Below are 17,533 nucleotides of genomic sequence, written 5' to 3'. Positions count from 1 at the left end.
TTCACTACGGTCATATAAAATTTTTGAAGTAGTTTTAAGGTATTATGTCCATTTTTCAATGTCTTTATTTTGAAATAATTTCTACATGGTAATGATTTTGTTTTTCCTAGATACTATTGCTGTGGTAATCCTTGAATGAGTGTTTTAATTTCTTAGAATTTAAACAAATTTTCACTATATTTCTAAGTAAAGAGCTGAAACAATAAGCAGTTGTAAATATTTTCATTATGTGGTAAAATAAAAACTAGCATGCTGTAAAGATTTTAGGTAAGTGCTTCAATTGAGAAAACACTCATTCTCATGTACTTTTGGTCAGAAAGTAATTTACTAATGAACCATTTGCTTGGTTGTAAATATGTATTTTTCTAATAATTTGATTTCTTTCATAGTTTGGCAGTTTTATCATCCAGTAAAGGAGCATAAAATGCAATGTCTATCCAATGTAAAATTGTTGCCACCTGAAAGGAAAATTTTGTACGTAGAAGTATAAAAGTACATGGTTTTAATAGATAGTTAGCAAAGTAACATATAGTAATAGTGTGTGTTATTCATTCCAAACTTAGAAGTAGCCACAAGGTATATTTTATGGGCTAAAAATGCCAAGTGTTCAAACGTCAATGAATTTAGATACATTGCTGTAGATGGGACCCATTTGTGACTGACTACTTTTCTCTCTATTTTCCTTCATTTAGTTCTTATTTTCTTCTCTCTTATCACCTCCGTTGCCCTATTGGAAATGTTAGTAAGTTTGTTGAGAAGAAAATCTGTGCTTTGATAGTATAACTGCTTTCTCTGTAATAACACTCTGGAGCTTTGCAAACACTTGGAAACATATTGTTTAAAATTATGTAGAAGAGTAAATATATTCAATATGGACCAGAAATTATAAATCATGACAAAAGCAAGTGTTGTATTCAAATACATATTCATGTATAACCAGTAGTTTTTTTTGTGTGTGTAGGAGTGTGTTATGTTATTGCATGTGTGCTATATTTATGTGTGTAAGGGTGTACATGTACATGCCCACTTGTGTGTACACATGTGACATGTGGTATATTTATGAGTGTAAGGGTGTACATGCTCATGCACATTTGTGTGTACACATGTGACGTGTGGTATATTTATGTGTGTAAGGGTGTACATGCACATGCCCACTTGTGTGTACACATGTGATATGTGGTATATTTATGTGTGTAAGGGTGTACATGCTCATGCACATTTGTGTGTACACATGTGACGTGTGGTATATTTATGTGTGTAAGGGTGTACATGCACGTGCCCACTTGTTTGTGCACATGTGATATGTGGTATATTTATGTGTGTAAGGATATTAGTTGTTACCTTCCATATTGTTTTTGATTTTTTGCTTGCTTGAGTTTTATGTTTCTGAGACAGGAACTCTCACTGAATCTGGAGTTCACTGACCAGGCTAGGCTGACTAGTCAAAGAGGTCCAGGAACCCATTTTCTTTGATCCTCCTCTCTCCCACGGTGCTGGGGTTACAGAAGTGCTACCACATCCAGCTTTTGATGTGGGTACTGGAGAATTGAGAATCAAGTCCTCATACGAGTACAGTGTGCACTGTTCCAACTGAGATCTATGCTCTGTCCTCAGGTTTTGATTTCCTGCTATCTTTCCTCTCTCCCCCTTCATTTCTTCTCTCCTTTCTTTTCTTTTTTCTCATTCCTCATTCTTTCCTTCCTTCCTGCCAGATTAAACATTTACATGCCTACATTTCTAAAAAATCTGCAACAAAGTTGAAAAGATGTTACCAGAAATGTGCTTAGGTAACTCTGATTCAAGAAGCTGGACAAATCAAGAAAATGTCGAGGATTTATACCAAAGTATCTAAGGAGAATACATGGCCTATATGTGATATTAATTCAATCAGTTAGTTTTGCTTGGGGACTTTTGAGTATAAAATAGAACTTTAATGAGAAATACAGGGCATAAAGTATATTTTCATAGTAATGTGAATTTTAAATGGTTTTTCTACCTCTTTGAAACCATACTGTTTCACAATCCGCATACTGTTTCAACCATCCGCACAATTCAGTAATCAGCTAATTTAATCATTGGGGTGCAAATGACTCAAGACGTTTTGTGAGGGTTTCAAGTTTTTTTTTTGATTCCTCTTGGTTATTACAAATAAAGTTTAAATATGAGAAATGAGTCTAGTATTTCCAGAGTGTAACAAAAGCCCCCTGCTTTCTTGGTCCCATACTGTGCTATGAGGTTTATATTTGTATTACAATAGACAATTGAAACTGTCTCATGCCAACTGGACATGGGTTCTCAGAACTCCGTGCCTTGAAACCTCAATGTGAATGGTGGTGCTCTAAGGAAGGGAGGGAGGTAGTGGGAATGGTTCCTTGAAGAACTTTACAGTAAGTTTTGATTTATGAAGAGAACCTCACAATGTTATGCCCTGACTACATTTCTGTATTAGTTTCAGCCAGCAAACACCGGCTTGGTAGTTGAATCACCTGAAAGCATCAAGCAACTTCTCCAGGGAAGCCTCCACTCTCTAAGAATATGAATTTACAATTGAAATGAAGTGGATGATCAAGGCATTTGGAAAGAACCCAACAGTGTATGAAATCATTTGAATAACTTGGGTACCTTGGGCAACAGTCCCTTTTCAATGAATTTCAATAGAACTCATGGGATTTTGAGGGCTGGGCTACAGGAGTTTTCCTTGTCCGTATAACTTTACTGTAACATGAATTAGTTCGTGAATGTCAGTATATTTTTTAAAATAATATTTTCACTAATTGGGTTTCACGTATACTCACTGGATCACATGATTTATACTACAAATTGAGTAGATCTTGTAAGTTCAAAGCGTAGTTACATAAAGATTATTTTTATATTAGATTTGAAGTTGCTATTCCAGTGTTGCCATTTATATTGAATTGAATCCTGTGACTAGAAGTTAAGAGGATATTTATTATTCCTCATCACTAACCACAGCATGTAAATACATTCCAGCCTTGGGAAGCAGCTCTGGTTCTAACACATTAGGGGAAAAGCTGAGCTGGCAGCTTCCTGAGGAAAATTTACAATTATATAATTTCTTTCCATGCTTCAGCAGTGAAAAAATAAAGCTGCTGCAAGAAAACAAAACTGAAAAGGATGTGCCTAAAATACTCAGAGACAGATTAATTAGAAATTCTACTCTCAACTGCCAAAATATTTACAGGTTCACACTCTCAAACGACCTTTACAGATCCTGCTTTTAAACAGGGAATGTAATTTTCTGAAGACTACACCTTTGACCTTGAAATTATAACTTGATGTCTAATGTCTTTTATCAAACTTATAATGTCTCTGATCCCCAAGTTGAACTTATCTAAAATTATTAATATTATACATTTAAAGTATTTATTCTATAATTCTCAGTTTAATGATTTAGCATCCAAGGGCAGGTGACAGACCTTTTTTTTTTTTTGCTCCTTGGACTGCCTTTCCTCATTGCATAAGTCTTCCAGCTTTCTTATTGCAGGATGTCCCTCAACAGAAGCTTAGCCTGACGAAAGAGCTGCATTACACTGCAGCCACTAGCCTTGCTACAGCTCTCTGGCTGAGGATCAGCTGAGCTCAACAGAAATATGCAGGGCTAGTGTGGTCCATAGGAACTCGAGCTTTACACAGAGACTAACAGGGTAAGCTGCTATTTCCCAGCCATAGCTTGCTTTGTAGTTTTCTTATTGGCATTACTTTTCTCAATCTTAAAGCAACTACTGTGACAGAATGACCTTACACCCTAAGTTCTGCTGCATTTTTAGCTCTCCCCTTCACTTTGCACTGAAATGAACTTCATGCACCCCACTGTACGTGAAGACACCAATCACATCGTTCAGCTTGGGGTTAACTGCACCAACTCCCTGCAGTTGGAGGATCTTTAGAGGTTCAACTTCAATTGTCCCCCTTGTGTATTAGGGTCCATGCACCAGACATGTGTTTACTAATTAGCAGAAAGAGAAGGAAAAAGTTCATGCAGCAGACCAGAAATTAACAAGCATCAAAGCATCTCAACTGTAAGTAACTGGAAATTCATCCGATGCTCATTTGAGAACTTGTGTTCTCTTACCTTGGATGTGAATAACTCTGTCTTGATCCGGAGTGTAGCTGTCTGAAAGGTGGTCAGCCCGACAGACTGAAATCAGCACCAGGAAAAGTAGACTTCTCATCCTTGTAGCTCAGACTCCTCTCTGCTGTAAGGATCACATACACAGAGGCTTGAGAAACTTGGAAGCCTTCGGAGTGTTGCACTGCACAAATTATTACCACCTTATCATCGTAGAATGGGTCTCTAAAAATATTTAACCCAATCTGTTCAGAAAGTTACTGTAGCAGCCTTTGAGAGCTGACAGTGGAGCTTTGAAAAATTTCAGTTTCTCAGAGGCAGCCAGAGTCCAAACAGTGTTTAACTCTGTCTTTGCAGAACTGTACAGCTAACAATTTTAAACACTGTGCTTTTGGCATGAAGACTTACAGAGTTAGGCAGAGCTTTAATAAGGGGTCAAATACTCTCTTAAAACATTAACCCCTGAGTTGGGTGTATAAGTTAACAAAAGAGCAATTTGGCACATTTATTTCTGAATATTTAATTCAGCCAGCCTTGTTAGGCACCGCATCTTAGACCAGAGCAAATGAGGAGTATTTGCATGAGCCTTGACACCATCGGTCATTGCACATGTGGCTTCCTAAGCAGGCTAGAGTTGCTTGTTCTAAATAGAAAGGAGGATAAAAGATATCAAGCAGAAAGCAGTGCATTTGCTACAGATGCACTTACCATTGTAAACACTGTTGGGGTCTATGGTGAAGAGGTGAAAATTTGGACAAACTAGATTAGAACTGTGCATGACACGCCACTGCAGGCAAGCGGATTGATTTCTCATTCATTCCAAGCTAAAGTGCTGACACATCGCCTTGGAGTGTCAGGTAGGGTCTCTGCAGTCAGCAGAGCCCTGCAGGGAATGTCCCCGCCAGGCTCACAGGGCAATTAGGCAAATGAAGAGCTGAAACAGAAAGGGAGGCACAGCTCTGATCCTAAGTGAAGGAGGCAGAGCCACCCTTTGCCTGTCCTTTATCCAAGACTGACTTGATAGGAGAGGACAGGACACGGCACCCCTAAAACTTTGCTACTGTAAGGACCAAAAAGTAATTCAGAGCAATGCAAACCTCCCATTCCTTGCTGTACTTGCAGGGAAGAATTTCAGGGTAGCTTCAGTTTTAATGTAAAAGCAGAGTCTTTGGCCCCCATGCACACAGCAGCCTTAACAATACTGGCTATTTTGAAAGCTGAAATTGCAGAGTTCTGGCTTCTCACACTAATTTGTTTTTTTTCCAGGAAAGCCTGGCTCTCCGGAATACTTATATTAATGAGTTTACTGTCTGTTCCTGGAGGTCCTTGAGTGTGACCCTGCCTCCCAGGACTTTCCCAGGTCTCTCCGGACTGAAAGCATACCTCTCTACAGTTCTTGCACAGTGACTCTGTCATTGCCTCTGTGAAATCTTTCAAGTCTTCATTATGTCACGGCGAGAAGATGGTGGATGCTTGGCTATTTGTTTTGGAACGCAAGTGTGACCTTTTCTAAATTCTACTTAATTTATTAATCTTATTTTCAGAACTTTTTTCCTCTGAGGGTTTTGTAAAATGTATTTTTCCATTTGTATTTGTCCATAATATCACAGCCACCAGATATTGCATATTTTCAGCCCAAATTGAGCTATAGGTGAGCAATTAGAAGAGAGACGATTTTGTAATTTTTAATATTATTGGAATAATTATACAAATATGAAATGATAGCCATACACTATCCAAGGCATGCTGTGCTCTCTGCTTGAAAGGTAAGAGTGTGCATTGTGAAATATATATTTCTATATATTATAGAAAAACGAAGAGTGCAATTTCAACAACCAAAAATGAAACACACTCTAAGAAAAGGGTAAAATCAGCAAACACAATGAATTTCCTAGATTAATTTTCATATCACTGTGACCACATATAGTTTAGTTCATGGGGAGCTATAGATATATGCATTTTTAAAGTTGCGTGAGTTCATTAATTCAATTACACAGTTCCCTTGAATTATCTTACCTAAAATAATCCATATACGTAAGATCTAGATAGATATATAGGGATGTACGTACATAGAAGCTAGAGATAGGAACATAGAGAGATGGATAGATAGATGATAGACAGACAGACAGGCAGAGAGACAAACAGATTTTGATGGATATAGCTCCTTTAATTCCATGGCTCAGTATTCAAACATATCAATAATAGTGCCTCCCACTGACTTAACTTCCATATTCCAGTTCTGAAATGCAAAGATTGTTAGAATGCTCTTGGGGTTTATGAGACATACATAGATGTATACACCATCTTTGAAAAAGCCAAGCAAAGACTCACTTGTAGTGAGTTCTGGATAACACAGTGGCAATTGCAAAGGAAGACTCTAGAGTGCCCACACTGATATTAATGCAATTCAGCCAAGAACGGGGAAGTTATCTTTTCTTCTTTTTTAAATCAATGGCAGAACAACCATCATTTTAACAATCATGAAATCAGAAAAGAAAACCTCAGGGACACAATTTTCAGAAACAGTAACAAATTGCAAACAGAGCAAGCTCTGTTTACCAGCGGAGTCCTTTGAGCATATTTGCTATAACAAGGATCTGCAGGCTGGTTCCTTAACAGATGAGGTCAACTCAGACTGTGGTAGTCATGCAAGTGAATGGATGAATCTGATTTGTGTCTTTAATGACTACTCTAAATATTTATGTATGTTAAATGAAAATTTCCAATTCTTGATGTGAGTAAAATCAGAATACTAAAGATACTTTTTTGTAACCAGCTGTCATTAACAGCTCCTGACTTAGCACTCATATTTCACCAAAAAACTCATTGACAGTCTTTTTTAAAAGCATGCTTAATTTTATTTTGCGTGACTCTGTATTTGTATGTGTAAGTGTGTGTGTGTGTGTGTGTGTGTGTGTGTGTGTGTGTGTGTGTGAGAGAGAGAGAGAGAGAGAGAGAGAGAGAGAGAGAGAGAGAGAGAGGAAGTCAAAGGCTAACATCCAAGAGATGGGGTTTCCTACTGACCCTGGAACACATTGGTAAGCTAGGCTGGAAGACCGGTAAATTCCAGGGTCCTGTCTCTTTCTGCCTCCCACTGCTGGGATTACAGACATGAACTGTCTTGCTTGACTTCTGCCATGGGTAACTGGGGTCTGAACTCAGAGCCTTCTGATTCCCTGTCAAGTATTTTATCAGAGTCATCTTACCCATTTTAATTGTCACTAAGTCTCCTAAGCCTTCTACTACATAATGTTGTAAGTAGCACCCAAATGAGTCCAGATTGAATATTCATGGTTAAAATAAAAATATTCAGGTATCTCTGTTGTACGATAGAGTCCTTTGGGTACATACCACAGAGTGATACAGCTCGATCATCTACTTCTGTCTTTTGAGGAACTTCCAGGCTGGCTTCTTTAGTGGTTGCACCATTTTATATGCCTATCAGCAGCTAATATACATTCTCTTTACCCACAGCCAAGCGAGCATCTACTGTCTCTATTCTTAAGTCGTGGCTATTAGGATTGAAATAAAATTAAATCTCGATGTAGCTTTAATTTCCATTTCCTGGATTTTTAATGATGTTGAACAATTTTCTTGAAATCTTATTACAGAGGTAATGTTCTGCCATGTTTATTGCTCCTCTAATGTATCCTAAATATTCCTCATCCAGTGAGGGGGTAGGAAAACTGTGGTGCGTTTACACAGTGGAATAGTATTCATCTACTAAAAATAAAATTATAAAATTCAAAAGTAAATAGATGAAACTGAAAATAATTATCTTGAGTGAGGTAGTCTGGACTCAGAAAGAAGAACATCGCATTTTTCTCTGAGATGCTAACTTTGAATATTTTGTTGTGAGCGCCTCAATGAGAATACCCTCAGAGGTTCGGAAAGCAGGAACAGTCCCCCTGCAGGAGCTGGAGCCCAGGCTCTAGGACAGAAACTAATACTATTATTCTGGGAGAAGAAGGGTCAGTTTACTTGAATGGTGTCACTTCTGATGGCCTGACCACACTCCAAGCAAGGCCCTACTCTCAAGAGTAATTGAAAAACACAGACTTTATTGGTTTAAAAAAGATGGGAACTCAACGTTGAGTGGGAATGAAAGTACTAGGGCAATAGGTCATGGAGGATTTGCAGAAGGTACTGAGTATGATCAAAATGTATTGCATGAGATTCTCAAACGTCTAATACAAACATCGCTTTATAAATATGTTCCAGCAGATATCTTTCTTTCCTTTTTTTATTGGATATTTTTTTATTTATGTTTCAAATGGGCAAGCATACTTGTTGCCGAGCCTGATGACCTGATGTAATTACTGGCCCCATGTGGCAGAAAGAACTGACGCCTGTGCATTGTCCTCTGACCCCCCCACTTCATGTACACATGTCTTCAGTCCCCCCAGATAATAAATATGAGAGTGAGTGTGAAAAACAGAAAAAAAAAAGTAGATGCTAGCATGTCATTTTGTAGTTGGTTTTGGTGATACTTAAACACTATTGGGAAGCAAGGTATCCTTTCCAAAGTAAAATTCTTTTCTTTTATTAATTTTCTTATTCTATTCTGTTCTGTTCTGTTCTAGTCTATTCTTCACTTCGAGACAAGATTTCTCTCTGTAGTTTTCACTGTTCTAGAACTGGTTCTGTAGACCAGGCTGGCCTTGAACTCAGAGACCTACCTCCTTCGGCTCCCAAATGCTGGAATTAAAGACAAAGAGCTACGACCACCAAGTCCAAAGTAAAATTTTAATACTCTGAAATACAAATATACTAGTTCCAATGATCTGATACTAAAATAGTCAGTTGCAGAATGTCAAGCTTGATTGGAATGTAAATAAATATCGAGAGAGAAGCAATGATTAGGGAAAGAACATAAAACTTAAACAAACCACCATGCATCCCCAGCCACACACATTGCTCAACTTTACAATACCCATGTTCCCTGAGGGAAATGGGAGAGTTAAGCCTGTTGGTCAGTGGATCCCTCTTCCTGTCACCCTATATGATCCTATGAATCGGGTTGACTGTGGTGGTTTTCCTAGATTCTATCCTGCCCTAGCCCCAGTCATTTCTTCCCTCTGCCTTTCTCTATAATTTGACTACGAGACTATATTGCTCCGTTTCCCTTGGTGGAATTCTTTGTGCATCTGAGTGACAGGAAAAGGTTAAAGCCTAGACATTTTATCTTATTTTATTGATATATACAACTATATTTGTGAATGACACAGGTCCCATTATAATTATAACATTACTTCCTTCCCTCTCCTCTCTGCAAACCCTCTCATACCCCCTTCTCACTCTCCTTCAAATACACAGCCTCCTTTGCACTAAATGATGTTGCATGCATCGATGTGTATGTTTATAATATATGTTCACAAACGTAACTTTTTAAGTTCAATCATGTTCCTTGTATACATGCTTTCTGGTTGATTACACTGGACAGCCAACTGCTGTGCTCTTTCCTGGGCAGATAATCTCTGCAGCTCCCGGCCGTCCTCACTTGCCTATCGTTCTGTATGTGGACCTTGTGGACATAGCCCCTCCAGGCTAGCATGCCCAAAGATATCATCACTGTTCAGCTCCCATTTGAAGAGTCACCTTGGTGAGACTTTATCGGGGCGGCTTCTGTTAAATTTAATATTTACAGGGATTCTCAATTCATGCTGTTTTTGTTCAAGGAGATGTAAGCACATCTTATGCATAAATAGAGATTACTTACTTTTTGTCATTTCTTTCTACATGTTTTCAAAATGGGGGTCCTTCCCTGGTTTATAGTTTCAGAAATCTCAGTTAATTATGCCAATTAAATACAAACAGTAGGTCCTGGGAGTCTTATGGCTTAAAAGCCTGTATTTATAGAGCATTGGGTAATTTTTTCCTTTTCTATGTTTTGACATCAGTTTACTCCTACGTTTTTCTCATAATTTTTCTGTCCATTTATGTGTTTCTGATGCTTGTATTTCTCTATCACCCTACTTTTTACTCATCTTTCTGATTCCATGTGTTTTCTTCCCTGCATGTTGATGTGTTCTATGAACTGTCCACTACTTACCATGGATCACAGGATTATTTATTATTCAAATCAGGCCACAGAGAAGGAAGAATTTTATGTAGCTACATCCTGTAAGCTGGGACTGTCTTGGGGAGATAGGAAAATAAGAGTGTAATCAAAAAAAAGGCAAAACTAATTTTCATTCCTCGGCCACGCAAGCTGTAGTTGTATGACCCGAGAAATAGCCTCTGAACAGATTGTGGTCACATTCTTATTGTTCAGTTGAAATAGTTAATGCGAATACCAAAGTTATTCATTAGCAATTTAACCATGATTATTATTTACTTTTATTAAGGGTGGTAAAAATGGAAAGGAGAAAATTATAGGTTGATATTCTCTTTTCTTCCCTCATTCTTGCTACCCCCACTTTCCTCCTCTTCCTCCTCCTTGTCCTCCTCCTTCCTTGTTCTTTATTGAGGCTTGTGTTCTAATCTCTTCTTTCTTATACTGCATTTTAGGACTGCCAATCTAAGCAAAAAATTACAGATTTTTTTAAAGGAATGGCATCAATAATGCTTAAGTGGCAATTCAATTCTTCTTTACTCTTGACTGGCTTGTTGCTAGCCCTCTCTTGGGAAATATTGACAGTGGTTTTGCAAACTCAGCAACCTCTAATCAAAGTACAATGGTCATTGGCCCATTCAAGCCTTAGGTTATTGGTGGGCTCAGGGAAGGGATGAGGGGGGCGTACATACTTCTCAACAAACCAAATTGCTGAGTGACTTTCTGGTAGCTTATACATGACTCTGATGGAAATATAGTAAGGTACATCTTACTAAAAGCTCAAGTTGAATATGATGGTTATAGAGCTCGCATATGTAGCTCTTGTATGGGAAGAAAAATAGTATTAAAATACAGTAAGCAAAGGAAACACTTGGCTGTCTATGAGTAACTGACAGCTATGTGAATAAATTGATAATACACATATAATATATTTTATTAAATAAAATAGTATATAATATGATTTTGATATACAGGCTAAAACTTTTAAGATTTCAGCTCTTTCTAAGTGATTCTCGAAGCCTTGCACAGGACTTTCAATATTGATTTTCACATAGTACCTTCAGTTAGGGCTTCATTCTTTGATTTGTTGCCTGACTTTAGATTCACAACTGTGCTGAAGATATTATTGCGTATCATTTTGTATCTGTTTAAGCAGTTTGCTGACTATGGAAGGACTAGAAAGAATAAACTATGTCTTCTCAATGTGTTCTGACCTTTTCGACCTGGCATATCTGTCTGAAGTATTTGACAAAATCCAACTCTATAGCAGGAAGAAAAGCAAGGAAGTTGAAATGAAAGTAAAAATGGGCATTCCATTTTTTAACTTTTACTTTTATTTAAAGATAAGTGTTGCTTAAAAAGGATTTATTTATCTATTTAATGTGTGCGAGTACACTATCACTCTCTTCAGACACACCAGAAGAAAGCATCAGATCCCATCAAAGATGGTTGTGAGCCACCATGTGGTTGCTGGGAATTGAACTCAGGACCTTTGGAAGACCAGTTAATGCTCTTAATCACTAAGTCATCCCTCCAGTCCTGGGCATTCTTAATAGTATCCAAATGTCTGCATTCATTATCTGCCCTTAAATTTCCATTTCCTATATATTATTAATATTCATACAGCATCCAGTATGACTTGTGATTCTTTACAAGTATATTCTTTAGGTGGGGTAGAAGAAAGCACCATACTTTATCATTGCACCTAAAGAAAATCATCCGAAATCAAGTGAGTTTATGAACAATTCTTCAAAAATTGCTAAATCTTCAGAATATAAAATATCACTGTTGCTATTTTTTGGGCAAACTAATAATTCTTTTCAGTTTTAAGATATTAAACATCATCCTACTGTCACGTTGTGTTGGCATTGTGATAGTCGGCAAATTTATGGAAATAAGGTCATGTGTTAGAGGTAATATTGACTAAAATAAAAATTCCATTTGCACATTTGTTGTTTTTAGCAGAGAATATTTCCTTTAAAAAGTGTAATGCCAAGAACTAAGGGTAGCACAAGTGAGAATTCATAAAGTGCAAACACTTCCTTACAGCCAGAGAAACAGTCAGTCAGATGGAGAGCAAGGCCACAGATGGGCCAGAACTTTTGCCAGCTATCCCTCTGACAGCTGATTAATACCCAGAAAATAGAAAGAACTTAAACAGCCTCCATGTCCCATTCAAATTATTGAACCTGGAATCTGGGCTGAGAGGTGAATTCTCAAAGGACGAAAAAATGGTTAAGACCCATCTTAAAAATTGTTCTTCCTAACAATTGGGGAAACATGAATCAAAACAATTTTGAGATTTTATCAATGTCAAACATTTCAGTATTTCCTTACTTTCAACAATTTTGCCCAAACAACCATTAACAAATTCTGAAGTGGATGTGGGAAAGATAAAACCTTCATTCAGTGTTGGTGGTATTTCAAACCGCTTCAGCAACACAGAAGTCAGTGTAGAGATTCCTCAAAAGAACTAAAGATAAATCTATCAGCTATTCCTAAATTCCCTTTAACCAAGAAATAGATAATGAAAAGGTAGTATATGGAATACTATACAGCCATAAAGAAAGCTGAAATCATGAACTTTGCAGATAAATGGATGGACTAGGAAGAAAGACAGATACCACATATTCACTCTTAGCTTCCTACCTCCAACTTTTCAGATGTGAGTACTACAGAAACAAAGAAAGTAAAAAGCATCCATCATGGAGATGGGGTAGAGGAGGAGCAATAGAGGGAGAAGAACAGGTTGCAAGTGATCTGAACAGGACAAATGAAGGGGTTCTAGTTAGGGAAGGGGATGGAGATAAATACAGGAGAGAGAAGGATAAAATAATACTTAGTATGTCTGAAAAGCCTTAAAGAATTATACTATAGATTGCTTAAAATATCTACAGTATACATAAGTCAGTGTGTAAATAATTTGTGTATATAATATATTTATGTGTATATGTATATTATTTTTACATATTATAGTTATGTATATAATACATATAATTTAAATTTAAACTGAATATAAATTTGTATTTTTTCAATATATATATGTACACAGACATATATATACACGTATATATATGCATATGTACACATATATAACACACATATATATACATACATACACACACACACACACACATATATATATATATATATATACATATACATATATATATAGTTTTTCTATCTGAGTTGGAATGTTACTCCCAAGAACCATAGACCGTGGTATAGACACTTAAATATCAGACATGGGAAGGTCCTTTCTGAGTAGTTGTTCAGGGTTGTCCAAGAGATTTCAAAAATATTATAGGTTATTGCTATTGCCCTTGGTTGTCCCCTTCTCCTATGAGAAAGGTCATTCCCTATTCATGAGGACACTATGCACTTCAGACAAAGGGCTCAGAGACCCTCAAAACAGATCTGACCTGAAACTTCTTCCCTGAAGACTAGCATTCAGAGTGCCAACATGCCCTGCAAACTATCAAAGGAGAGACGTAGCCAACACACCTAGCCTCCTATGATACCTACCAACCACAGCGATGGCCAACATGGTCCGATAATTCTAATGGTGCAGTAGTAGCATACATACCTTAGTAGTAAACATCAGTTTTCTTTCTTTCTTTTTTTTTTCTTTTTTTCAGAGCTAGGGACTGAACCCAGGGCCTTGCGGTTGCTAGACAAGCGCACTACCACTGAGCCAAATCCCCAACCCCCAAACATCAGTTTTCTAATTGGACTTAGGATCTGCTCAACATGAGGAGATAATGCCTGGTACTGGAATTTGGGCACTGTGTAAAGATTGTCTTTGTATTACTCAAATACTGATTTATGTACCAGCAAGATCTGATTATAGGCCAGACTTTGGTTTTGTTAAGCATCACCTTTCTTCCTGTTTTGTAAACATCCTCTCCATCACTTCTGATTGGTTTAATAAAAATCTGATGGCCAATAGCAAAGCAGGAAAAGATGGGAGGGACATTTGACAGAGTTAGGAACTCTAGGAAAGAGTCTGAGGTGGAAGAATTGCCAGGCGGACATGGGAGAAGAAGCAGGTGCCGGGATAGAGACGGAGATAACAGGACACATGGTAGGTTGTAGGCCAGGCCAGTATTGTCAGGTTAGAGTAGGTGAAAATCTGCCTAACCGCAGTGCCAAAGCTTATAATAAATTTGAAAAGGTATCTGCATTATTATTCAGGATCTGGTGGTCCCAAAGAAAGTCCCATTTCTCTAGCCAACAACCCAGAGCTAGTGAAGTCATGGATCGTGGAGGAGTACCCACAACCAGCATAATCCCTAACTGCACCTGAAATGCTTGTCCTTATACCAACAGATAAGTACAGTTCTCACCTTGTATCAAAGAGACCTGTCTTGGCAACAGATAGAGACCATGACAGACAATTACAGCCAATCAACATGCTGCGTTGTGGAGCTCAGTCCCAATAGATCTATCTACAAAAATGACTCTCAGACCCAAGGCTAAGAAAGCACTGGAACAAGCGCTGGAAAGAGTCTAAGAACCAGAGGGCCAGGAAGTTTTCTGTAAGCCTGACTCCCTGTAATGTAAGAACCTACACCTATACATAGTCTTACCCAACATGACTGCCTAAACCCAAATTGAATAAGAATGACACTATTAGGCATGACAATACAGACTGGGGGAATTTCCTAAAGTCTCAGCCCTAGACCAAGAACTACAGGCATCTCAGGAACACTGAAACAGGAGCAGCAGTCTTTCCCAGGGAAGGCCACACCAATTGGTTATCCAGTACCATTGGTCAGCCTTGAAAACATGGACAAGTAGCATTATGCAGACTGAGCAGGTTGCTGTATTTAGAAACACAGTCACACAGACACACAGACACAGACACATGGATACAGAGATACACAAAGACAGATACACACACAGTTTATATGAACAATAAATAGTTAAAGAAAATGGTCATGAATTTGAAAGAGCAACAACTGTGGTGTGTGGGTAGTTTTGGAGTGAGAAAAGGGAAGGGAGAAATTATGTAAATATGTTACAATCTCAAAAATATATATAATCTTTTAAAAAAATGAAGCGAAATGAAACAAATAAACAGAAAACATATCTATTTTAGCACTGATTTTGAGAAAAAAATTCTCCAAATAATCAGAAAACTAGAAAATCTCTCTCTCTCTCTCTCTCTCTCTCTCTCTCTCTCTCTCTCTCTCTCTCTGTGTGTGTGTGTGTGTGTGTGTGTGTGTGTGTGTGTGTGTGGTGTCTATAGTATGTCTGTCCATGTGAGAATGTGCTAACCAAGGTATTCATGCAGAGGTGAGAGGACAGCTCTGTGGAGCCAGTTCTCTCCCGCTGCATCTACATGACTTTGAAAGACCCCCAGAGTGGGGAGACCCTCACTCAAGTCTCAGGATGACGCGACCCCCTAAGAACTCACATAAGACCATCCTTGCTGTAATTTGCATGAGGTTTATTGATAGGAACCAGTGCACTGGGGTCGAGACTCGTATCCCACACAGAGGCAGTAGAGTTCGACAACCAGTAGCTAAGAGAAGGGGAATTTAAAGGAAGAAACCACAACCCAAGAGGGTAGGGAGAGCATCATTGGAAAATGTCAAGAATACTAGTGAAAAATCACGAGGAGCTTCCTTTTTCTCAAGATTGTTCTTTAAGATTTTAATCTAACTTTATCGTCAGCTAGTTCATGGGAGAGAGTTGTCAAATCAACTGGTGTAATTGCAGTCCAGGGCCTGACCAGTTTCTTTCTTCTGGTCTAAACTTTTGTCTGGGGGCAACCTTAAAACTTCTACCTTTCAGCTTCTAGGGATTAGGTAGGCTCATGTTGTCTTGTGTCAAGTACACACACTGAGACATCTCACCAATTTTAAGTTGGACATACTTGCAAAGAAAAGATAGACCCTTAGATTTCACTCATACTTAATCTGACGATCAAAATCCCAGTAATACCTGCCACAGTGAATTATTTTGAATAATAATATGGTTTAACTCAAACTATTTTCTTCATGTATAAAGTCAAATGCATAATTGACATTTTCAATATATTAATTGATACTGGAACCGTGACAAGGGCACTGATGCTAACTTTAAAAATCCCTAAAAGTAACCTAACTATACCCATTTGCTAGTAAATTACAATTTGAAGGAGTATCAGAAGCATTTAAAAAGAATTGGACAGTCTTTAGTCAATAATGTAAACATTTACTTTAATTCTAAAGAAACTAAGAGTTGGAGCTGGAGAGATGGCTCAGCGGTTAAGAGCACCCGACTGCTCTTCCAGAGGTCCTGAGTTCAATTCCCAGCAACCACGTGGTGGCTCACAACCATCTGTAATGAGATCTGATGCCCTCTTCTGGTGTGTCTGAAGACAGCAACAGTGTGCTTATATACATAAAACAAATAAATCTTTAAGAAAAAAAAACTAAGAGCTAAAATTTTACAAAAATAAAAAAGTAAAGCAAAGCAACTTCCTTTATAAATTGTTCCTTTATATTATAATATAGAAATATGAAAGTAATTGAGGTGTTTTAGGATTCTTTGAAATGTGGGCTGTATAACAATGAGTTTGGTGCAGAACATATGCACATAAATAAATGAACATATAAATATATGTAACCTCTTGGTTACAGGCTTTATAATTTGCATCACAATTGTTACACTTTTAGAGGTAAGATATCTGTGGATAGGAAAATTGATTGTAACACCACTTGAACTAAGTTCCCCTTGGAAGTGTTTCTGACAGAACCAACAAAGCTAGAAGACTCCATTTCATTTCCAGCGTTAACATCTTTTAAAGCTCAAAATGTGAACAGCTGTCACTTAAACACCGCGATTACACCGCGATTAAAATACAACTGCAGGTAATTTGCTGGATGCTCTGCCGCCACCACAGATGTGACAGAGACACATTGCTCGCATTGTCCTAGTGCAGAACTGACAAGGAGCTCACTGTGGCTTTCCACAGGAATTCAGAATGAGCTGACACACCAGCATGGATCAGACAAGTCACAACTATGTTAAGCAGGGACCCGATCGTGAAGAGTCTGAGGAAGACTTAAAGCACCTTCTGTTTGCACTACTTTTACCCCTCTGACTGGTAGTTAAAACATAAACAATCGGTGACTTACTGAGGGGCTGGTTATGCTTAGCTGTGAAACAGAAAAATCATATTAAAGCTCTCTGGTAGCAGCGACTACTCTCCCGTCTCCACTTGGGCCCATCTCCATCTTTTCATTGTCACATTATAGACATCTTCAAAGGACTTGATGTTGGTCTGGTCCTGCTCAGCATTACATGGTAAAGCAGGATTTCATCACAGTACACTCTACTTATTAGTCTATGAGCAGCATAGCCTGTTGCAGCCTCTCATGGTGTCTATAGCACAGAGC

General features: G+C 38.0%; 1 protein-coding gene across 3 annotated transcripts in view; it reads right to left on the bottom strand.

Moving 5' to 3' along the window:
* Hapln1 (hyaluronan and proteoglycan link protein 1) overlaps positions 1-17,533 on the bottom strand; it is a 64,743-nt gene that overhangs the window by 22,596 nt on the left and 24,614 nt on the right. Inside the window, exons 1-2 of one of the 3 annotated variants that reach the window (XM_006231748.5) lie at positions 4,799-4,976; positions 4,094-4,217 (exon numbers count right to left, since the gene is read on the bottom strand). In XM_006231748.5, coding sequence (XP_006231810.1) covers positions 4,094-4,193 — 100 coding nt within the window. In that variant the 5' untranslated portion in view covers positions 4,194-4,217; positions 4,799-4,976. 3 annotated transcript variants of the gene reach the window in all.

The sequence above is a fragment of the Rattus norvegicus genome, chromosome 2, assembly GCF_036323735.1.
Source record: "Rattus norvegicus strain BN/NHsdMcwi chromosome 2, GRCr8, whole genome shotgun sequence".
NCBI classification, from domain to species: domain Eukaryota; kingdom Metazoa; phylum Chordata; class Mammalia; order Rodentia; family Muridae; genus Rattus; species Rattus norvegicus.
The sequence above is the reverse complement of the archived record's forward strand: the minus strand, read 5'-3'. Positions and strand labels throughout refer to the sequence as shown.